The following is a 24,107-nucleotide window of genomic DNA, read 5'->3' on the forward strand; positions in this document are numbered from 1 at the left end:
CGAAGTGTTTGCTTTGTATTGACTTTTTTTGTTACATTTCTGCCCAGTGCGGTCAGTTGGTTATTTATTCCATTTCCCCTTATTTGTCCCTTTCTACCTGTTAGAGTATATTAAACGTGTATGGATGCGTTTTCTGATCTATAATTTTAATAATACTTAATTTTATTAATACTTTTGTGGGTTACTGTAGGAAATGAGAGATTCAGCAAGGGAATTCTGAGTTAGACCGTAGCTGCTGCTTAACCGCTGTCATGGTGTCTGAACAGATTCCTGCTGACAGTATTTGGTTCAAGAAAATAAGTTATGTCTTTTTAAAGCTGTCTTAGTGTGCTCAGGCCACTGTAACAAAATACCATAGACTGCTTGGTTTAAGCAATAGAAACTTATTTTCTCACAGTTCTGGAGGTTAGAAGATCAAGATCAGGATGTCAGTGTGATCAGGTCAGAAGATTCCCTTGCTGGCTTGCAGATGGCTGCCTTCTTGCTGTTTGTCTCACATGGCCTTTCCTCCGTGTTTGCCAATGCCCTTTCTTTGGTTTCTATGATATTACATCAACCTGGTTCTTTATTCTTTGTAATTATTTTGTCTCTCTTTATTTGATTGTTTTTTCCCTCTTGTTTTATACATGTAGGCATGACCCAAGTTTCTGTCCCCAATCTTTCTTCCAGTCTCCAGTCTAAGTGTCCCATAAATTCAGAGTGACCAAACTGGAGTTCATCATTGTTCTCTACAGCTGGAAATCAGTCTTCCTCTTTATTTCCCTAATTCTTATAATGACACTGTCATTCTTCCACTCACCTAGTCTTATATTTCCTTAAAGTTATATTTGACTTCCCCATTTTCCGTCGTCCCCTGTGGTCAGCTATTTGCCAGGTCCCCTTGATTCTACCATCACAATATTTTTCATCCTTCACTCTTTGGTTTCAACCCCACTGCCTTGTCCATCATTTTATTAGACAATTATAATAGATTTGTAACTTACTTTTATTTCAGTTTCACATTGATTCATTAACTTTTCTCCATTCTATATTCTGCTTTGACTTGTCAGATTAATATTACTAAAGTTAAGAATTTGGTCATTCACTTGCTAAGAAAGTACAGGTAGTTATTAAGATAATGCCACAATTTGTTTCCAGTTTGTTCTACTCTGATTCTCCTTCAGCGTTTCATTTTCCAAACATGTTTTGGCATTCTTCCTTTGCACATGCCATTTCTGTTGTCTTGAATGAATTACCACCTATAACTTAGAATCCTACTCATCTTTCAAGGCTCAATTCAAGTACTGCCTTTTCCTAGGATTGCCCAGCTACTTTTGTTGTTTCTGAATGTTGACATCTTGTTTTGTATTTAATTACTTATATTTATGTTTATCTTTACATCTCCCATAATGCTGAACATATTGGAGACACTCATTAAGTGAGTTTTGAATGAATGATTGTTGAGATTGACATAGGAAGTATTTTAGTAGAGAAAATTGATGGAATAAGATCTTCACTCATCCTAATTGAATCTTTCTTTCCTTCTGAAAAACTTGAAGATAGAAGAAAATGTAACTTGGAGACATTTTTCTGGTAGTGGTCTGAAAGAATGAAATCAGCATACTGGGAATTTAAGGCTCCTCTTGCTGGCAAGACTGTGCATTTAGAATCAAGAAGCTTCTTAATCAAAGGATTATCTGAGGTCTTACTCATAAAACATGTATGTCTGGCACCAGTTTAAAATGAGCTGTTTTTATGAGGTTGCACATGGCCCTTCTCCACTCCCTTCCCTGAAGCTAATTCTTAAGAGCTGAAACTTAGAGAAGTTTGGTCATGAAATAAAATAAAAGGTGAAGAAAGACTAATGTGCTTTCACTAAAGTCAATGTAATATGGAAGATTTAACAGGTTATCTTACATGTTTAACACTCCATTTTCATTAATATGCCCCACACTCTATTTTCATTATAGGAGTTATGGCCTTCTTTCAGGAACAGTTATAGAATGAAACTTCATTTTTTTTTTTCACTTTCAAAATATGATCATTGGTAATTATCTATTGAGTAAGAAGGAAGCAATCTTTTTATGTTGGTTTTAAGTGCCACATTGTAATAACAGAAAAAATATGTCTTTTGTTATGATAAGGAAATAAAAGAAATGGATAGTATTTATGTAAATTTGATATAACATCTTTACTTCACTGATGAGATGAAGCATGATATCAGGTTTATCAGCTTCTAGGCGAAATATGATTTTTAAGACACAGGAAATAAAGTTTGTTTTGTAACTAGAGGAGTTATTTTGGGGTAGATGGAAAATCAAATTATTTTAGTTGGAATTTTGCCAGGGCAGAAGGTTAATTAGCGTTCTTATAGAAATGTTCCTCTACTTTGCATAGTCTTCAAGGCTGTGATTTTTTTTCTAATTAGAAAGTGTTTGAGTATGTTTATTTAAAATTTCCTTCGTGTATAAAATTCAAATTTATTTAATAACTATTTAGTGAGCACCCATTACGTGCCAAGCACTATACTAAGGCATAGAGATACAAAGATATAAGTGACTGTACCTACTTTCTGGTTGCTCACAGTCTGGTACAAAAGAATTGCAATACATTTTGATAAGTGCAATGATAGAGAAATGCACTCATTTACCATTACTCTATATGCACTTAAAAAAACAGCTGTGAAGAAATACTCATATGGCACCAAGAACAATGGGACGGAAGAAGTATTACTAGGACTAAGTCTTTTGTTTTTTTTGAAAAACGTGTTTATTATTACTGTTATTTTTTGTAGAGAAGAGGTCTTGCTAAGTTGCCCAGGCTGTGCTCAAACTCCTGGCCTCAACCAGTCCTCTTGCCTTGGCCTCCAAAAACGTTGGGATTACAGGTGTGATCCACTGTGCCTGCCTGTTAGGATTACGTTTGAAGGAAGTTTAACTTTTTAAACCAGTCTCACTGGTTTTACTTTTTGAACACTCTGCCTGTGTCTGTGCAAAGGGCTGGCATATAGCACATATCAAAGTAATTAGGTGGCCTTACAGAACTCATATTCACAGATAGATACATTTGTATGGAAGTTATGATTAATAATCTTTATACCAGATGATAAAGGATTTAGCAACAAAACAAAACCATGGACTATATGAGTTGTAAAAATCAGAAAAAGTAAAAATGATGAAAGCTGGTTTTTGGGTTTTTTTTTAATTAATGAAATTTGAAGATTGCTATTTTGGAGTTATGAGTCTACTTTTATCTTTGGCTTTCTCTGCAACATACAGGGCCTATTTTCTGTACCATTTTCTGATTCTTAAACATTGTCATTTTTTTCTCCATTTGTTTTCAGTATTGTCCTGCCAGGATTTTATGTTCTTTGAGAACAGAAACTCCAAGTAGTCTTGGGTTCTTCACAGCACCTATGGACTGCAGTGTTAAATAACTAGTATGGACAGATGCTCAATGCAAATTTGCTAAAACAAACAAAAGAAGTAGGATTTTTGTGTGTGTATGTCAAAAAGGATAGTTCAAAGATATGATAATTTAGCCAGTATTGGTGATTTTAGTTCTACAGAGGGTGGAATTTTTCCCTCTGTGGTAGGTTAAAACAGCTTCTGGTCAACAAATAGAATATTTCTCTGAAGAAAAAGGGAAAACATTTCATTTGATTTTGAATGAGAGGGAACATAATAGATTTGAGCATTTGAAGGACTGGATTTCTGAATTTTGCATGGTGGGATGGCTTCGTTTTCAGTTAATTATTACCGCAGATCTAAATTTATGCAGACACCACAGATAGACAGGACAGAATAGTATTGTTAATTTGAATTTTATAGATTCTGAATTGACTGTATGTGTAACACTTTTTATATTGGTCTACTGATTTAAAGTACATGTTAAAGTACATCAATCTCACATTAGCAGGTAAATATAAAATAATAAATGTGGCTAATACAGTGGATTTGGGGAGAAGAAAAAATTGAATAGGATGTGTGCATAGTTCTTTTTCCTTTTCCTCTTTATTCTTTGTCCCTCATCTCCTTTTGCTGTAGAATTAGGAGGGAAGGTTATCAGACTGAGACTGTTATGAATTGGAGATAACAGATTTGCTGTATTCTGAAGTAATACTAATAGGTTTTCTTGATTCTTATTAATCTGTTAGGATTCTAGGCATATTTATAAAATTGACTGTGCATGGTGCTGTTTTTTTCTCTCCGATGACCTCCCTTTCTGAGCTTCCTTTCATCTCTAGACTTGTCTACTTGTCTGAATTTCATTAATTCATAAGCAATTTTTTTAAGTTTCCTTCTGTCCCAGAATACATGCAAGGTTCTGAGATAAGATTGTGATCAAGATATAGCCCCTGCACCTTTGGAGCATAAAATCCAATGAAAGAATAAAAACAAATACAAATCAGTGTGAGTAAGGGTAATACAATAGGAGTATACAGAGGGTGCAGTGGGAGTCTGTAAGAGGGGCACCTAACTTCAGTATGCATATTTAGGAAAAGCTTGTAAGAAGACTGATTCTTTTCTTAAGGACGTCCAGCTGTCTCTCATCTTCTAAAGCTACCTATAACAAGAAGCTCTGCCCTTTTAAATTCCCTTCTGTCTTCCTTACCCATCCAAAACTACTTTCCTTGTTTGCTAAAAAACAAAACTTAGACATAAATCATAATTGATCCTCTTTTTTTTTTTGAGATGGAGTCTTTGTCGCCAGGCTGGAGTGCAGTGGCGCAATCTCGGCCCACTGCATCCTCTGCCTCCTGGGTTCAAGCGATTCTCCTGCCTCAGCCTCCTGAGTAGCCTGGGACTACAGGCTACCACGCACAGCTAGTTTTTGTATTTTTAGTAGAGACAGGGTTTCACCATGTTGGCCAGGATGGTCTCGATCTCTTGACTTCGTGATCCGCCCATCTCAGCCTCCCAAATGCGCCCAGCCAGAATTGATTCTCTTAAGGATCATTTGCATTAATTGATAGGAGTTTATTAACATAAAAGAACTTCTAATTGTACTAGTAGCATGGATAGAGGAGAAAATCCAAGGTCAACCTCCCCTTAATCATAATAAAATAATATTTAACATGTATGAACCCTTAATATTTGTTAGACATTAAGCTAACTACTTTATATATTTTTTTATTCAAGTGAGAGGTGCAAACATAGCAAACTCCTTGACTCCAAATACCCGTTTCCCTCATCTTTTACAGGTGTCCTGTTCTCTGCAGGCATCTGAAAAAAGGTCTATTTAAGAAGCCCAGGTTGCTTAGCACTGCAGTCACCCATATTAGAAACCTTTAATTCATTAATTTTCAGCTTTTGTGAGGTGGGGTGGGAGAACGGAGAAGCACGAATGTAGTATGAAAAAACGTATTCAGTGTTATAATTGCCTTGATTTCTAAAGTCACAATATCTAATTTATTTTGAAATTTCAAATAACTATAAGTGAGGTTGTGAAATATTTGTTCCCAAAAGCAAGCATGGATTTTAAAAAGTTCCTGTAAAATGCTGCTTAGTCTAATAATTTTTTTTTTTTTTTTTGAGATGGAGTCTCTCACTCTGTCGCCCAGGCTAGGCTGGAGTGCAGTGGTGCAGTCTCGGCTCACTGCAGCCTCCAGCTCCCAGATTCAAGCAGTTCTCCTGCCTCAGCCTCCCAAGTAGCTGGGATTACAGGCACCCACCACCATGCCAGGCTGATTTTGTTTTATCATGTTGGTCAGGCTGGTCTCACTCCTGACTTCATTCAGGTGATCCACCTGTCTCAGCCTACCAAAGTGCTGAGATTACAGGCATGAGCCACCATGCCTGGCCAGAATCTCTGATTCTATTTATTATATACTAGAATTTATAAAGAATGCTTTTTTTAAACTTGATTTATATATTCATATCCTATTTTATAGGTGTCCTAATTACTTGAAGGAAGTAACACTGAACAGATAACAAAGGTTGAATTATAATGTGTTATCACCTGACCTCATTACAATTTATTGTTTTGTGAGAGTGGTGAATATGTTATTTAGTATTTAGAAGTCTCTAGAATTTAGGGGTAACACATTTTTAAATGTTGAAAATCAACTTTATTGAGGTAAAATTTACATAAAATAAGATGCACTAATTGTAAGTGTATGGTTAGAAGATTTTGACAAATGAATATGCATACTCATGTAAACATTATCTTAAGAAACAGAACATCTCCATCACTGCAGAAAGTTCCTTCATTTCATTTTGCAGTCATTCCCACTCCTCTTCCCTGCTTCTCCCCTAGGCAGTTGCTATTCTGCTTTTTGTTGTTTTAGTTTAGTTTTTCCTTTTCTATGTTGGAGTCATGTAGTGTTTACTTTATTACATACTGGTTTCTTTTGCTTACCATGATGTTTTTATGATTCATCCATGTTTGTTGTATGAGTAGTCCTTTTCTTCCTTCCTAATACATTGTATGGACATACCACAGTTTGTTTATCCATTCATCCGTTGATAGACATTTGAGTTTCTAGTTTTGGGCTCTTATGAATAAAACTGCTGTGAACATTCGTGTATGTCTTTCTGTGGACACAAATTGTTCTTTCTCTTCAGAGTAAAATTAATGGATCATATGTAAATTTATGCTTACCTTTATAAGAAATTTCCAAACAGTTTTCCAGAATGTTAGCACATTCCCACCAGCAATGTTATAATGTTCTAAGAGTTCTAGTTGCTCCACCTCTTTGCTACCACTTTTTATGATTAGCCAGACTAGTTGGTGTATAGTGGTATCTCATTGTGGTTTTAATTTGTATTTTCCTGACGACTGCAGCTGTTAAGCACCTTTACATGTGCTTATTGGCCATTGGTGTATCTTTGTAATGTGTTTATTTAAGTATTTTGCCCCCTTTAACATTTGTCTTCCATTATTGGCTGGAGAGTTGCATATAATCTGGATACAAATTCTTCATCAGATATCCATACTGTGAATATTTTCTCTGTGGTTTGCCTTTTCATTTTCTTTTTCTTTTTCTTTCTTTTTTTTTGTGACAGAGTCTCGCTCTGTCGCCCAGGCTGGACCCGCCTCCCAGGTTCACGCCATTCTTCTGCCTCAGCCTCCCGAGTAGCTGGGACTACAGGCACCCGCCACCACGTTCGGCTAATTTTTTTGTATTTTTAATAGAGACGGGGTTTCAACTGTGTTAGCCAGGATGGTCTCGATCTCCTGACCTCATGATCCGCCCTTCTCAGCCTCCCAAAGTGCTGCAATTACAGGCGTGAGCCACCGTGCCCGGCCTGCCTTTTCATTTTCTTACCAGTGTCTTTAGAATAGCAAATGTTTTAAATTTTTGTCCAGTTTCCTAGGTTTTTTTTCTTTTATGGTTTATAAACCCACCCTAAGGTCTTTTTTTAATGTTATAAAATATTTTGTTACATGTATTTTATCTGTTTTCTTTTTCTTTCTTTCTTCCTTTTTTGTTTTTTTAATACCCTAAGGTCTTGACGATTTCCTTTTGTGTTATCTTATGAAAAATTTTAGCTTATGTTTAGGCCCATGATCTGCTTTAATTTTTGTGTAGGGCATGAGTTCAAGGGTTAAGGTTCATGTTAAGCTACAGTAGGCTCATATACTCATGATGTGTCATTATCAGCAAAAATAGATATGTATATACACTGTGTGTATATATATATAATTTGTTATATGTATATGTTTTCTATGAGCCATTGTACACACAGTCTATATATATTTTTTATTAACATATCTTTAGCATATCGTTTAGTTGGTAAATCAGACTTATATTTAAAAGATTGTGGCTTTTTGTATAAAAATCTTTAGAAAAAGTTTTTATTTTCTATTCATTATCTTTGTGTTGTTTTACCTGTTTTATATATTGACTTCGGTGAAATGCTTAGATCCTGCAAAGCTGAAAATATATGTTGTCTCTGGCTAACACAGAGTTCAAGATCTTTAGATCTGGTCTATGATAAAACAGCCCTGAGTACTAATCAGGGTTCTACCCTGGCAGGACATTTCTATTCCTCTGGCTGGGGCCCTCTTTCTCTCACCTTGCCCTGACAGTTTTCATTTGCTGTTTAGAAGAAACACAAATTCTCCCTTAGGAATCAGGTAAGTATATGAAAGAGATGAAGGAACTGGTTGAGCTCACAGATTCTTTATCTTTTCTATTTTTTTCTCTTTTCTGTTTCTGTTTTCTATAAGCCAGGGTTTTTCTTCCCCCTGAACTCTTCCTTTCTCTTCCCTTCTTTGGGGAATAACTTCAGGTACTCTGTAAGCACCTCCTTTCTTTTTACTGTTTTCCTGAGTATATTTTCTTGAGAGTAAGACTGGATTTCTGCAGAATTTTCCTTGAGATGCTCCTAGCCCCATGTCCTAAGATGGTTGATTTTTCTTGGGTTAAACACCAATTAGGGTACCAAAAACTCAGGGCAGTGGGGCAGGGGGAGAATTTTTTTACTACAGAGAAATAGCATGGATGTGAATGGGCTTTCCTTCTAGCTGTCTCATGTCTAATACTTAATATTTTGCAGTTTGCCATAGCTGTTTTTAATATTGGAGCAATTCTATTATACTCCGCCAGTGAGAAAACAGTATGTGTGACTCTGTGGTGTTCTTGTGTTTGCTTTGTTGATGGTGGTTAGTGTTCTTATTTTACCACGTGGATTTACATGTGCTACTTTTTGTTTCTCCAGATGGAAGACAGTTTATTACTAATATATAATTATTGTCTTTTCCTTTCTCTGTTTTCTTTTTCTTCTTTTTTTACACTGTGGTTCTTGTGCAGGTCTTGTTCAGCGTTGCGTAATCATCCAGAAAGATGACAATGGATTTGGGCTGACGGTCAGTGGAGACAATCCAGTCTTCGTACAGTCTGTCAAAGAAGGCAAGGCATTTTAAAAAACAATTTATCACTCAGTAAACAGAGTAAGAATAGAAAAGCTTAAATAATGGCAATTGCCAAGAATAGAATAATTACATAGATTGCAGGTCATGTGGACTATTGTACTAGATTCGTCTATCATGTCATAGTTACAGGAAGGAGTTTACTCCAGTTGATTTTTTTTTTGTACTTGTTAGAAAGAAATCAGTTTTTATATAGTTTTAGAAATCATGTGACTCCTTGGTCATGATACTTTATTGTCCACACAAAAGTTTCTGAAATTTCAGTTTTCCATGGCACCAGTGATATTTTCGCAAAGACAGATTAAAGAGATAGCTATGGCTTCAGAAATACCATTTATTTTCCCAAAACAACAGTGATAATATTTTCTACTGCTGTTACCATATATTGAATACTTCCTTTATGTTGGGTGCTATAATTTTGAAGTAGACAATTTTTTTATCCCCATTTTATAGGTGATATTGAGGCTTAGAGTAAAGAAACATCAAATCAGTCCAAGGTCACACAACTAGTGAGTGGTAGAAGCAGCATTTGAATGTAAAGTCTGACTTTACAGCCTTTTTTTTTTTTTTTTTTTTTTTTTTTTTGGAGATGGAGTCTCCCTCTGTCACCAGACTGGAGTGCAGTGGCACAATCTAGGCTCACTGCAACCTCTGCCTCCTGGGTTAAAGTGATTCTTCTGCCTCAGCCTGCCGAGCAGCTGGGACTACAGGCACGTGCCACCACACCCAGCTAATTTTTGTATTTTTAGTAGAGACGGGGTTTTACCATGTTGGCCAGGATGGTCTCGATCTCTTGACCTCGTGATCCGCCCGCCTCGGCCTCCCAAAGGACAGCCCATGTTTTTAACCAGTTTGTTATACTGTCTCTCTGTCAGGAAGATGATCAGTAAATGCAAATGAATCACATTTTAAGCAATTAATTTCTCATACAGATGGAGCAGCCATGCGGGCTGGGGTACAGACAGGTGATCGAATCATCAAGGTAAGGAAAAGGCTATTATAGAATTTACGGTAGGATTAAAAAACAACATATATTGGTCATATTCTGATTTTTTTCACTTGGATTTTTATAAAAAGCTTCATACTACTATGTATGATAGATCTGTTGACTATACAAGCTTATTTCATTTGTTTTAAAATTAATATTACCCTTTACTGAAGGACGTAATAAAAGGATTGAAAATAATGGAGGAATATGTGTTCTTGAATAGGAGAGTAATTCAGGGTTGGAAAGATCATTTCTGTCTAGATTAGTCTGTTATTAAGCAATTCTCATCAAAGTACAAGTTGAACATTTCTAATCTGACACCTGAAATGCTCCCAACTCTGCAAGTTTTTGAGTACCAACATGACACCATGAATGGAAAATTTCACACCTGACCTCATGTGATGGGTCACAGTCAAAAGTTGGTTTCACCAGGTACAGTAGCTTGAGCCTGTATTACCAGCTACTCAGGAGGCTGAGGTGGGAGGATTGCTTGAGTGCAGGAGCTGAGACTGCAGTGCACTTTGATCATACCTGAGAATAGCCACAGCACTTCGACCTGGGCAATATAGTGAGACCCTGTCTTTAAAAAACAATAAATAAAACCAAACCAAAACAAAAAACTTGGTTTCATGCACAAAAGTATTTAAAATGTATAAAACTACCTTCAGGCTATGTGTATAAGGTATATATGAAACATAAAAGGCTCATATTTAAACCTGGGTCTCATCCCCAAGATGTATCATTATGTATATACAAATATTCCAAACTTCAAAAAAATCCAAAACACTTCTTCTGGTACCAGGTATTTCAGATAAGCAATACCTGACCTGTATGCAAATAGAATTGTAGTGGTAGATGTCTATCTGATTATTCTTCCAGATGAACTTTATAAAGATGTAAGAATCACTAAAGAAAAAAATATGTTATATGTATGTGTATGTATGAGAAGAGATGTATATGACTCTAATCTAGATATAGACCTACCAGTGGAACACAACAGAGAGACTAGAAATAGATTTTGAATTCAGATCAGTAGAGAAAGAATGGGTTAGTCAGTAACTATTCTTCAAATAATTGACTAATTTGATTACTTAAAATCAAATTATTACATAAGAAAACATACCATGAAAAATAATTTGGAAGAAATATCTGAAACGTATCACAGACCAGATATCCTTAAATTTAAAGAACACTTTTAAATTATAAGAAGGGAATAAATATTCTAAAAGAAAAATGGGCAAAGAATTTTATCAGGCAGTTCCCTAAAGTAACTGAAATACATAACATATTAATGAGGATATGGCCAATCTCACTGATAACAAAGAAGAAGAAATTAAAATGATAGGTGAAAAATACCTTTGGCTGTCAGAAAATTTAAAGATTGGTAATACACATTTAGTATAGTTTGGGTATGGTAAAATGACTATTCTCATGAGTTCGTTGTGAGTATAAATTAGGTAAAACCTGTTTGGATGAAAGTCTGTGAATATGTATCAAAAGCCTTTAAGAAAGTATATAATATGTGACAAGCAATTTTGCTTTTAGTAGCTTATCTGAGGAAATAAGTGTACAAATGTGAAGTCGTGTGTACAGGGAAATTTTTACTGGCTTTACTACATAACTGCATAAACTGAGGGACAAAGAAATAAATTATATTTCATTTGCAGCTTTTGAAAAGAATGGATTAGGTCAGTGTGTATCTTTATTGAAAGATAGCTGCCGTACAGTGAAAAAAAAGTTTTATTTTTTTTCCAGGGAAAAGCCAGTTGTAATGTATAATGTTTATGTGTCTCTTTGGTGTGTGTATACTAGAAAAGTGTCTCCAAAATTAAATGTCATAGCTAACAGTAACTGTCTCATGGGGCAGGATGAGTATACTTGTACTTCTGTTTTTTACACTGATATATTTGTATTTTAGATAACTTGGATCAGGTAATTAATCAGAAAATTAATGTTAAAACCACATTTGATAGTTTTGCCTTGATTTGTTTGGTTTAATTCAGAATCGGGATAACATTTTCTACATTTAGCCGCTCTGAAAATTAATTTTCTTTGTGAAGATTAGATCATGGTTGAAAAACTAAAAGCAAATTGAATATTTTGGAAATACTTATTTTAAAAATTATTTTTTTATTATTAATTTTGACAAATTGATGACTTGGTAGTTAAAAGCAAAGAGATCTTTTCTATTTGTATGAGCCCTTCATCGTGAACGATTTGTATATCTGTTTCATGTTATGTTTTGTCATTTGTCATGGTGAATAAGTTGTAATGTTTTGTATGTCAAGGCCTTGGTTTATGTTTAAGTTCATTTTGTTGCTGAATATGCCCTGTAGAATCATGGTGTGAAAATGAATATTGAATCAAATACATAAATATTTTAATGTAATGTGATTACTATATTATATTGGTTATATTATGTATGATAATTCTTGAAGTCATTTTATCCATTGTCTCAATAGAATGTATCTGACATACACTACTTTCGTTTTCTTACAGGTGAATGGAACTCTGGTGACTCATTCAAATCATCTGGAGGTGGTGAAGCTAATCAAATGTAGGTGAATGTTATTCTTAGTTTTAATTGTTTTCTGAAACCCTTAAAGTAAGGAGCAGCAAATTTTCTGTAATAGGCCAAATAGTAAATATTTAGGCTATGTGGACTATATAGTCTACTGCCGACTCTGTCATTGTATCATGAAAGCAGCCATAGATTATATGTAAATGAATGGGTGTGGCTGAGCTTCAGTAAAACTTTATTTGCCAAAAGTCTGTGATCCTGGTTTAGCACCTTGGCTGGAGTTTGCTGATCCCTGCGTTGAAGGAAAATCTGAGGTGAAAACTCTTAGCTTACTAATAGCTATCTTTTGTCAACTCCATTTATATGGTTGATTATAATATATTCCTGTCATTCTTGGTAATATTTGATACATATATTTGAAAGAAATGCATGAGTCACCTGAGAGGAAGGAGATTGAGAAATCAGACATATGGCCTGATGAACTGAAATGGAACTTTAAAAATCATCTAGCACAATCACTTTCCCTCAGATAAGTAAATGATTATATAATCCAGAGTAGCGATCTTCTCTTGGAAATCTTTAGGGTTAAGAATTTGTGATCTTCAGGTTTGAGTGAATAGCCCACTTGGACTTAGTTCTCCGTGGAGAAACAGGCTTGAAGCAGTGGGAGTCTGCAGCTAACCTCCCGTCACTTGCAGGGTCAAAGGTGGCTTCACGAACCTCGAGCTGGCAGTGAGTTATGGGCAAGCCAGGCCTCAGCCACTCACAGGGCCTCAGTTTTCCCATCTGCACAGGGAGAAGGGAAGGTTCAGTGGCCCTGTGAGCTTTGCTAGCAGGTGGTGATGGGGTGGGTCATCTGAATCTGAGTCAGGTGGAATCTTCCCCAACCTGGGCTTTGGTTTCATTTTGTTGTTACCCTTTAACCTTACCTGCTTTCCAAGAGAGATTTTATGTTTTCTTGTTTTTTTTGTTTGTTTGTTTGTTTGTTTGTTTTTAGGGTAGGGTCTTGTAGAATGCAGTGGTGCAATTATAGCTCACTACAGCCTCCAACTTCTGGGTTCAAGTGATCCTTCCACCTTGTTTTTTGTTTTTTGTTTTGTCTTGTTTTTTTGGTAGAGACAGGGTTTTGCTGTGTTCCCCAGGCTGCTGTCAAACTCCTGGGCTCACCCGTCTCAGCCTCCTAAAGCGCTGGGATTGCAGGCACGAGCCACTATACCTGGCCAAGATTTTATATTTTCTAATTGCTTCACATACTGAATGGAAAATAGCATGACAGTTATAACAGAAGTAAAGAAAGTCACATGAGAGTCCACCACCTAAAATATAACTTCCTTTTTCTTTGTTCTGGCCTGGTTTGGGCCGTATGTATTTGTTATTGTATCTCTTAAAAAAAAAAAAAAAAAAAGAGAGAGACTGCTTGAACTGAATGAAAATTTTTTAAAAAAGGAATTAAAAAAAGAATTTATGATCTTCTGCATCAGATTATTCCACAGTAAAGTAGACTAGAAATAAGAGATAGTTGTTTGTGATCAAGCAGAATCACTACTGTTTTATTTAATTCTGTTTCTCTGTATTGGGTGGATGGACATCTTCAAAAGAAATTTAATAAACTAACTTTTTTCTTGGCCTTTTTACTGCTATGTTAAGCAACTATGAAATTTTTTAAACTTTTTCATCAGAGTACCAGTGCTCCAAATGGTCACTTTGATCAGCGTTCTTAACTTGATAAGAGTGCAGTGATCAAAATTAGATCCCCATACTTGAATAAACTTGACCACTTATTTAATGAGAATGTGATTTATAAATTGTTATGTGCTGCATAAATATGGTTTATGTTAATAAGTTTATGCCTGATGTCCATTGAAGTATATAAAAACATTTCTTTAGCTTTCTAGGTTATATTTTTTGCTCATTCCAGTGTAAATTTTACTTGAAAAATTAAATCCTGGGATTCTAGCAATAAATTACTTACCCAGTAGTAAGGGCATAGCTAAAAATTTAAAGTAAAGCGTAAAAACCTCTGCATATCCAAAACAGATGTAAATTTGACATCTGTAAAGCCTGGGTGTATGTAACAGAGTTCCTGCATGTCCTACTTTCTAATGTGTATTCTGGATATAATAAAAGTGATATCAAATCAGAGCAGTTTAGAAACAGCTAAAGAAAGGAAGGGAAAAGCTAGGAAGCTATTATAAGCAAATACATAGGCAAGTGAGATATAATAGATGACTTTCTGATAGAGAGCAATAAGACTGAAGAGCCTTAGAAAGTGTTTATATGTAAAATTCCTCCAAATTATAACACTTGTGACTGTTATACATAGCAAAACTAGTCTTTAGAACACCAAAACACTGTGAAATAATTGATAATGATTTCCATGGGAGGGTTAAATTGGGAGACAAGTGTGAAATACATTTAAAAGTTCTATTGAAATATCTAAGAAAAAAGTTTTGCCATATCTATTACTGACACTGATTATGTTGATTTTTTTTTTTTGAGATGAAGTCTTGTTCTGTCACCCAGGCTGGCGTGCAGTGGCGCAATCTCGGCTCACTGCAACCTCCGCCTCCCAGGTTCAAGCGATTCTCCTGCCTCAGCTTCCCTAGTAGCTGAGACTACAGGCATGTGCCACCACGCCCGGCTAATTTTTTGTATTTTTAGTAGAGACTGGGTTTCGCCATGTTAGCAAGGCTGGTCTTGATCTCCTGAACTCGTGATCTGCCCGCCTCAGCCTCCCAAAGTGCTGAGATTACAGGCATGAGCCACCATGCCTGGCCTGATTATGGTGATTTTTGCTGTCTAGATTCCCGCCCCCTGCAATATGTCTAATGAATTCCTGTCCATTCCTCCAAATATTTTCTACTAAAATTTACTACTTATTATTGATTGTGTTTTTCCCTGTCATTGTGGAATATTTTTTGGTCATACTCATTTTGTAAAGTTAATTTAAAATTGCATTTTATGTTCTAGCATATTCACTAAACCCTGCCTAGTTAGTATCATCTTAAAATATGAAGATCTAGGCCAGGTGCTGTGTCTCACACCTCTAATCCTAGCACCTTGGGAGGCCAAGGCGGGCGGATCGCTTGAGCTCAGGAGTTTAAGACCAGCCTGGGCAACATGGCGAAACCCTATCTTTAAAAAAAAAAAAAATCGCAGCTACTTGTGGGGGCTGAGGAGGGAGGATTGCTTGAACCCAGGAAGTCGAGGCTGCAGTGAGCTGAGATCGTGCTGCTGCACTCCAGCCTGGGTGACAAAGTGAGACCCTAATTAAAAAAAAAAAAAAAGAAGATTTAAAAAATTTACATTTAAGAAATTAATTAAACATAGCCACTAATAGATAGTTGATTTTAACACTCCTCTAAATAAAGAAAATATATTCTTGGAGTTATAAATTTTATTTGCTTTTAATATCTGATCTTACTAGTAGTAACTTGCTATCTGAAAACGGCATCATTCTTTTGGATTTTTAGGGCAGTCATAAAAGAGAAATGACAAATTAGTTTTTTTTTCTGTGGAGACATGATGTAGCAGATGATGGGACAGTCTTATATAACTGGATCTTTTAGAACTATCGAAGATTAAGTAGTAAAATGGTATAAAAAGTTTCTTGACAATGTTATTTTCCCTTCCCTTCCCTTTTTCCATCTCCCCACCCCAAGCTGGTTCCTATGTAGCTCTCACTGTTCAGGGACGCCCACCTGGGTCGCCCCAGATTCCACTTGCCGACTCTGAAGTAGAGCCTTCAGTCATTGGACATATGTCTCCCATCATGACATCTCCTCATTCACCTGGAGCATCTGGGAATATGGAGAGAATCACTAGTCCTGTGCTCATGGGGGTAAGAATGGGGAAATTTCTTAGTTAAATGCTCAGTCTTATAAGGATGTGTTTACTTTATATGGAGAGTTTTCAAGTATTCGGCCGATGAACTAATTAAATTTAAGATTTTAGAAAATGATTTACTAATATAAAAATTACATAATAGGAATGATTAGAAGATTGTCATAGCAGATTTAATTTAACAAGTATTAAACACCTGCCATATGTAAAACAATGTGCCACCCACAGAAATATAGTTAAGGTACTCTATGTTCAAGATTATAGTCATCTTAGAATGTGTACTTTTAGGGGGGCGGGGATTTTTGTTTATTTTGTTTACTGTTATGTTTCCAGTACCTGAAATATTGCTTAGCATGTAGAAGGTGCTTAACAAAGCTTTGTTGATTGAGATTAAATCAAGAGTATACAAGTAACTATAATACAAGGCAGAATGTAGACATTATGAGGGCAAAAAAATACTAAGTTCTGTGAGGATTCAAAGGAGGGAGAAAGCACATAGAAGAAGAACAATAATTAGAAGGAGCCAAAAAAGCATCAAATATTGTGGAGAAGTAGCTAGGATTTTTGTTTGGTTGCTGCCTGTTAAGGATGTGCATAGTGGGAGATGAACTTGAAAATAGTAGGTTGACTATATATTTTGAAAAGTCACATCTCCCAAGCTAATTTACATGTAACTAGATAAGCAGTAAGAATCCATTCAATGTTGTTTCTTTTTAAGCAAAAGAGTACATGATTATCCTAGGATTATAGGAAGACTAATTTGGTAAAATATTATAGGGTTGTGAAACAAGGAGGGATGATGGGTGATGAATTAGGGAGCTGTCTTAATATTTCAGGTAAGAGGTACTGGGAGTTTGAACTATGCATGGGGATCGATAGTAAAGATCCAAATGAGGGAAAGTAAAAGATACTATTCTTATACTAAGACAACTTCATTTTTCCAATATCAATATTTAGTGTTCTCTTGAATCCAGTTTAGTAAAAATGAAATAGAAGGGCAGACATTTCCTTGTAGTTTCTTGTAAGTGTCATGTCTGAAAGCCTGTCCACATAACCCAGAAATAAAAACCTAATAGGTATTGATAATTGGAGCCGAGGCAGAACTTTGTATGCCACATTTTCTCTATTTATTTTAGCTTCATTTTCTCTATACTGGTTGTTGTTTGTTTTTTATCTTTTTCTTTTCTAGGAGGAAAACAATGTGGTTCATAACCAGAAAGTAGAAATTCTGAGAAAAATGTTACAGAAAGAACAGGAACGGCTACAGGTATTAAATGAGAAGTAGGGCTGTTTACAGGCCAGTAAAAACGTGAGTGGGCATGGTTGAGTTGGTGTTTATCAGTCACAATCAAGCAGCATTGTAACCAATGCCATTAGTTATATTATTGATTAAGAATGGACTATTTCTGTATCTTTTTTACATAAGTAATTAATTCTGAAAATATTTTTATAACTTTTCAGTTATTGCAGGAAGATTACAACCGAACACCTGCCCAAAGATTGCTAAAAGAGATCCAAGAGGCCAAGAAACACATTCCTCAGCTGCAAGAGCAGTTATCCAAAGCCACAGGCTCTGCTCAGGTAGCATCACTATTACAAGTGCTACCCAACTTTTTGCAGGAGAATTTTCTTCTGGGAATGTGTCAGAGAATGTTGCAGTTGCCTTTTTTAAAGTTATTTTTCTAGCGTAGGATAACAGGATGTCCTGTTAAGGATGTTACAGAAGTAATGATTAACAAAAATAAATGTGGGCGTCTGATTGTTTGCTTGCTCATGAGATCACATTTCTTTGTTCCATAATAATTTAAAAAAGAATTGAGTGCTTTTGCTTTGATGTGACAAACTACTAAAATGTATTTAGATATATATATATTTATATTTTTTGTGGTTCATTCTGCCATCTTAAAACAGAATGGCAGTTGATATGTTTTTAAATAGGAATTTAAGAATTTAAAACAACAGGCATTGAGCTAAATATATGGACAAGCATTTTCTTATTTAATCTGCATAACATCTCTGAGGTTACTTATGGTTGTTTTCCTCCAGTTTACATATATACTTAGAGAGAGTTAGAGAGATTAAATGACTTGTCTGAGGTCATATAGCTGCAAAGTAATAGAACTGGAATTCAAACCCAGTCTGAGGATTTAAAAGCACATTCATACTCTTAATGACTATATTTTTATAGTAATTTAAAAATAGATTTCAGTAGAATTTGCTGTATAGTTCTAAGCTATAGAGATAATGGTCCCATAAGAAAAAAAAAGCTCAGCATTTGTATGTTAACCAGACTTACATTCTATAATATTCAGATTTGGGATATGTAAAGCACCTTGTACTTCATCTTAAAGCAAAGTAGATAAATTGCCTATACATTTAAAATAGGTAAAAGCTGTTTATTTATCACTGTTCCTGAGTTAAATCTGAAGGGAAGGCTGCATATTCGCAAAAGAATTCTTTGAGATCATCTAGCCTAATCTGCTTACTTTCTGATTTTAAAAAATTATGTTATAATTGAGAAACCTAGGGTCTAAACTGGTTAAATCACCTATACAAGGCCATACAGTATGTAAGGTCCCCTGACATCCTGGTTTAGTGTACTTTTCATTCCATTGTTTTTTTCATTACCTTCAGTCCCAGTAGCGATGTCACATTTTGAGTGTTACACCTCAGTAATGTTGACAGTTTTATGTTATTACTAGGTAAATAGAATATTCTTACCCTGTTTGGACAGCAATCTAAATGCTTATAACCTGGCCAGGCGCGGTGGCTCACACCTGTAATCCCAGCACTTTGGGAGGCCGAGGTGGGCAGATCATCTGAGGTCGGGAGTTTGAGACCATCCTGGCCAACATGGTGAAACTCCGACTCTACTAAAAATAAAAAAATTAGACAAGCTTGGTGGTGCATGCCTGTAATCCCAGCTACTCGGGAGGCTAAGGCAGGAGAATGGCTTGAACCATGGAGGCGGAGGTTGCAGTGAGCCGAGATCCTGCCACTACACTCCAGCCTGGGTGACAGAGCAAGATGCCATCTCAAATTAAATAAATAAATAAATGCTTATAACCTGATCTAAATGCTTATAATAATTTATGTTATAGCATTATGTCCTAGAATTGGCCATTGATTGACACTCTGAAGCATTGGAAGGTAGTTAACAAGAAACTATAGGGTAATAACCTTTATTAATGGGCAGACAATATAAATTATATAAATATAAATTATATAAATTAACAAACCATTTTATCTTTTTGCTATATTTAGAAGTTTCAACTTATATTCTTCTTACCAAAATATCACTTGCCCTGTCTTTTAAGGTCATGACATTTTAGAATACCGGAATTAGTAGTTATTTATGGATTTTACTCGTAGAATTTTAAACATACTTGAGCATATCAGAATGTTCAACTTTTAGTAGTCTCCATGTAGATTGTAGTACCACTATTTCTTTATGTGGCAAGTAATGAAAGTTTTCTTTTATGTGTTTGTGTGCGTGTGTTTTTCTTTCATCTGTTTTAGGATGGAGCTGTAGTTACACCCTCCAGACCTTTAGGGGACACCCTAACAGTCAGTGAGGCAGAAACAGATCCTGGAGATGGACTGGGCAGGACTGACTGTAGCAGTGGAGATGCTTCTCGGCCCAGTAGTGACAATGCAGATGTAAGCATTCAGTTTTCTAAATCTTTTTTCTTCTGTATTCTTCTTTACAGCCCCTTTCTAGATTTGATTTTAAGTGATGTGAATTAGAGGTGTCTTAGCACTTTTTACCATCCCCATTTTTAATGTACCAATTTGATAAACAGAAATCTGGATACTGTTGTATATAAGCTTTTAATTCCAGAGTTCACTTTTTCCCTTGAACACCCATTGCCAACTGTTTCTTTTACAGGGATGGAATTTCCCAGCAGGCATCTTGTTCGTGGGTAGAGAAGTTACTAATGCCAGTGCATTCTTACTGAACCGAGAGACCAACTGTTGATATCTTTAAGAGCATGTTAATATTCCATTTGTGGTCAGAGTGACTCAGTCTTGAATCATGGGGCACTTTGCCATTACCAAGAGGAAAAACCTTAGTCCTGTTAGATAGGCTTCAGTTAATAGCCCAGGTTTAGTAACAGCACTTTCTTGATTAACCCAGAAACTGCCAGATGAACATGACTATCTGTTAAGATGATAATAAAACATTTTAAGCTGAATATGATGTAACACCATAGACATATGAATACTTAAAAGCTAAGTTCAGTATTACTTACTCAGCAATACTTTGTAAATTGTATGCAGTGGTAGGAATAATGACTTAAATGTAGATCACCCTCTTTAAAAGTGATGAGGGAAGACGTCTGAACGAATGTTTTGTAATTGTGGGTCATGAAATCAATTTTGTGGGTTGTATTTCTTTTTTAAAAAAAGAATAGGAAATACAGTGCTTTGCATATAGAAGAGGTGTCACTTCTTGGGACTTTTGTTACATATACACACATCTACTATTTAACAATGTGAAGTTTCTCTCTTATTGAAGGTTGTTGTTGGGGGATTGTTTTGTTTTGTTGTTTTTTTAAAAAGGAAGCCATGGTCTAAGCCATCATTCAGGCTATCTCTTGAGGCTTAGGCCCAATGACCCAGTTCCTCATGCAAAAAACAAACTGAGGATTTGTGGGTTTTTTGTTTTGTTTTGTTTTGTTTTTTAAGATAGTGATAGGAGTCTTGTGATTGGGTTAGCTAAAGGTTTTAATGGAAAATTTCAATTTGGGCTCAAGGAAAAAATGGTAGTCGCTAATATTTGTTGGGTATATGTCCCATACACGGTGATAAGGTTTTATGTTCCTTAGTTAATTCTCAAAACAGCCTTACGAAGTAGTACTGTTGTTACTGTAACTTTACAAAAGAAAAAATTGAGGCCAAAGGGAGTTAACTAACTTTCCAAACTTATTCAGGCAATAGGTGATCTACTTCCACCTAGCTCCAAAATACCAGTAATCTAAATATAAAGAAAAGCACTGAGGTTTGAAAATGCATAACATTTTGAGAGAGCAGTGAGAATTTTAGGGCAACCTGGCATATTAGGGTTATAGATGGAATGGCTAGAGATTATCTTAGAAGCCAAATGATGAATCCAGGTTATAAAGGGCTTCAACTTGTTCTAGCAGTACATACTGCTTTTGGGAATGCTTCTCGTACTCTTCTTTTTGTTTTAGTAAGGCGTCTCCTCGCTGTTTTCATGGCTTGTCCCTACCATGAGATGGGAAGTTCCTTGAGAGCAGAGGGACTGTCTTGTCTGACTTTATGTTTCCAAAGTGTAGCAAATTGTAGGCATTCAGAGCAAATGATATGAATGAGAAATTTGAATTTTATCTTGTATTTAGAGGAATGTTACAATAAAACATGTGACTTAGAAATATAACCTTATAAAAGAGTGAATTGTTGGCTGGGCACCGTGGATCACGCCTGTAATCCCAGCACTTTGGGAGGCCAAGGCAGGCCAGTCACAAGGTCAGGAGTTCAAAACCAGCCTGGCCAACATAGTGAAACCCCGTCTCTACTAAAAATACAAAAAAAATTTAACTGGGTGTGGTGGCACACGCCTGTAATCTCAGCTACTGCGGAGTCTGAGGCAGGAGAACTGCTTGAACCAGGGAGGCGGAGGTTGCAGTGAGCCAAGATCGCGCCATTGCACTCCAGCATGGGTGACAGAGCAAGACTCCATCTCGGGGGTGGGTAAAAAAAAAAAGAGTGAATTGTTTAGTATAGAAATAGGCATTCCAATCAATTAAGACTGTTTGACATGTAATTGATACTGAGTATTTGAATACACGAAATCAATGAATAAAGTGGGCTTTATCTTGCATGCAGAAGAGAGACACCATCAGAAACATATCTGTGGAAAATGATTTGGTGTGAAGAGGGAGATCTGTAAGAAAAGAAGACTGCTTGGCTTAATAGGAACTTTAACAGATGTGTGCTGAATGGATAATAGTTAGCATTTATTCAATACCAACTTTGTGCCAGAGGTTGTACCCAATGCTTTACAGATACTCCTTTTTAACACTCATAATAATCTTAAAAAAGCAGTATCACCATTTCATAGATGAGGAAACTGAGGCCAAATAAATAAATGAATATTGTGGAAATCCGAGTGAGAAATGATAAAGTCCAAGCTAGGCTATCTTCTGAACACATAACACACAGGTTTAATTTCTACAAGTGTCTGAGGCTAAAGATGTGTTGCTTTTAGCTTATGGATTTCCATGTTTGTTTCAATTTTAAGTATGGAGGACCCGGTCTGCTTTTGTTGTTGTTGTTGTTTTAACAGTACTTTGAGTCGCTGTTTTACATTTTATCTTTTGAATCAGTGCTTTTAACTTTTTTCATTGTCTTCTCATTTTTATAAAATAATTTCCTGGTGGTGTTTGTGAAAGTTCCCTGCTTTTGCTTACCTTGGAGAAGGCTTTAAAGAATGCCCTGATACCCAGTTCTCACAAGAGAAGCAACTTGGTAACAAATCATCATCTAAAATTCAGAGCATCTGTCATTTTGATTTTCAGTTTGTGAGTGATATTCTTGAAAAATTATTTATTTTGGAAAATTTTTAAACATATTCAAAAGTAAAGACTAACATAAATAATCCTCCTCATGTTCCTGAGAACCTAGTCTCAGCAGTTTTGTTTGTACCCCCTATTCCTCACATCCTCCAAATACCAGATTAAAGTAAATCCAAGGCATTCGTTTATTAATATGTCTCTCTCTAAGAGATAAGAAGTTTTTAAAATATAGCTATAATATTCTTATTAAATCCTAAGAATTAATATTTTCTCAATACACAATTTTATTACCTTGTTTTATAATGATCTTTTTACAGTTTATTTGATTCAGGATCCAGTCAAGGCTTTCATATTGCCATTGGTTGATAAGTCATTTTAAGTCTTTATAATTTATAATAGTTTCCTTCTTTTTTTTCCTTGGCCATTTGTTGTTGTCGTTGTTGTTAAAGAAATTGAGTCAGATGTTCAGTAAAACAATCCATTTTCTAATTATATTTTCATGGTGTCATATGACATGTTCCTTTATCTAGATTTTCTTAAAACTCCTAGTTAAATCTACAAGTCTTGATCACATTCGGTTTGATAGTTGTTATTTGGAATAATTCATAGATAATACTATGTACATCTCATTATGTCACATCAGGATGTGAATGGCTGTCTTACTGTGGTTGTAAGCTTAAGGTGTTTAGGTGATATCAACATGATTTCCTTCATTATAACGTCCCCTATCAAGCTTTTTTTTTTTTTTTTTTTTTTTTTGAGATGGAATCTCGCTCTGTTGCCCAGGCTGGAGTGCAGTGATGCAATCTCAGCTCACTGCAACCTCCGCCTCCCAGGTTCGTGCCATTCTCCTGCCTCAGCCTTCCGAGTAGCTGGGACTACAGGTGTCCGCTACCATGCCCGGCTAATTTTTTTTGTATTTTTAATAGAGACAGGGTTTCACTGTGTTAGCCAGGATGGTCTCGATCTCCTGACCTCGTGATCCACCCGCCTCGGCCTCCCAAAGTGCTGGGATTACAGGCGTGATCCACCGCGCCTGGCCCCCAAGCTTTTGTGAAATGTTTTCACATGCCATTTATGATCAAAATGCCTAGATCCATTGTTTAATTCAGAGTTTCAAAAGGATATTATTATAATTTTGTCATTATTTCTGTATTTATTACATGGAGTTATGTTACAAAAAATGATTTCCCTTACTAGCTAATAGGTTACCCTAAAATATGGCTTATACAGAAAATGTAGGGTAAATACTTCTCTTGATTCTTTTCAGAAGAGTCTTTTCAGGAGAGATGATACTCTTAACAAACTCCAAAGGTGACAAGTGGGAAGGGTATATGTGTGTAATATTTTGAACTCATAG

At 35.8% G+C, this 24,107-nt stretch overlaps 1 protein-coding gene across 5 annotated transcripts in view; it reads left to right on the forward strand.

The window, feature by feature from the left end:
* ARHGEF12 (Rho guanine nucleotide exchange factor 12) overlaps positions 1–24,107 on the forward strand; it is a 152,823-nt gene that overhangs the window by 75,790 nt on the left and 52,926 nt on the right. For 3 of the 5 annotated variants that reach the window (XM_031015915.3, XM_031015914.3, XM_031015917.3), the window contains 7 exons: positions 8,738–8,836; positions 9,789–9,838; positions 12,344–12,401; positions 16,028–16,206; positions 17,398–17,475; positions 17,670–17,789; positions 19,728–19,868. In XM_031015915.3, coding sequence (XP_030871775.1) covers positions 8,738–8,836; positions 9,789–9,838; positions 12,344–12,401; positions 16,028–16,206; positions 17,398–17,475; positions 17,670–17,789; positions 19,728–19,868 — 725 coding nt within the window. The remainder of the gene's footprint in view (positions 1–8,737; positions 8,837–9,788; positions 9,839–12,343; positions 12,402–16,027; positions 16,207–17,397; positions 17,476–17,669; positions 17,790–19,727; positions 19,869–24,107) is intronic. The other 2 variants (XM_055356135.2, XM_031015916.3) reach the window with 1 other exon arrangement.

Source organism: Gorilla gorilla, chromosome 9, assembly GCF_029281585.2.
Source record: "Gorilla gorilla gorilla isolate KB3781 chromosome 9, NHGRI_mGorGor1-v2.1_pri, whole genome shotgun sequence".
Taxonomy (NCBI): Eukaryota; Metazoa; Chordata; class Mammalia; order Primates; family Hominidae; genus Gorilla; species Gorilla gorilla.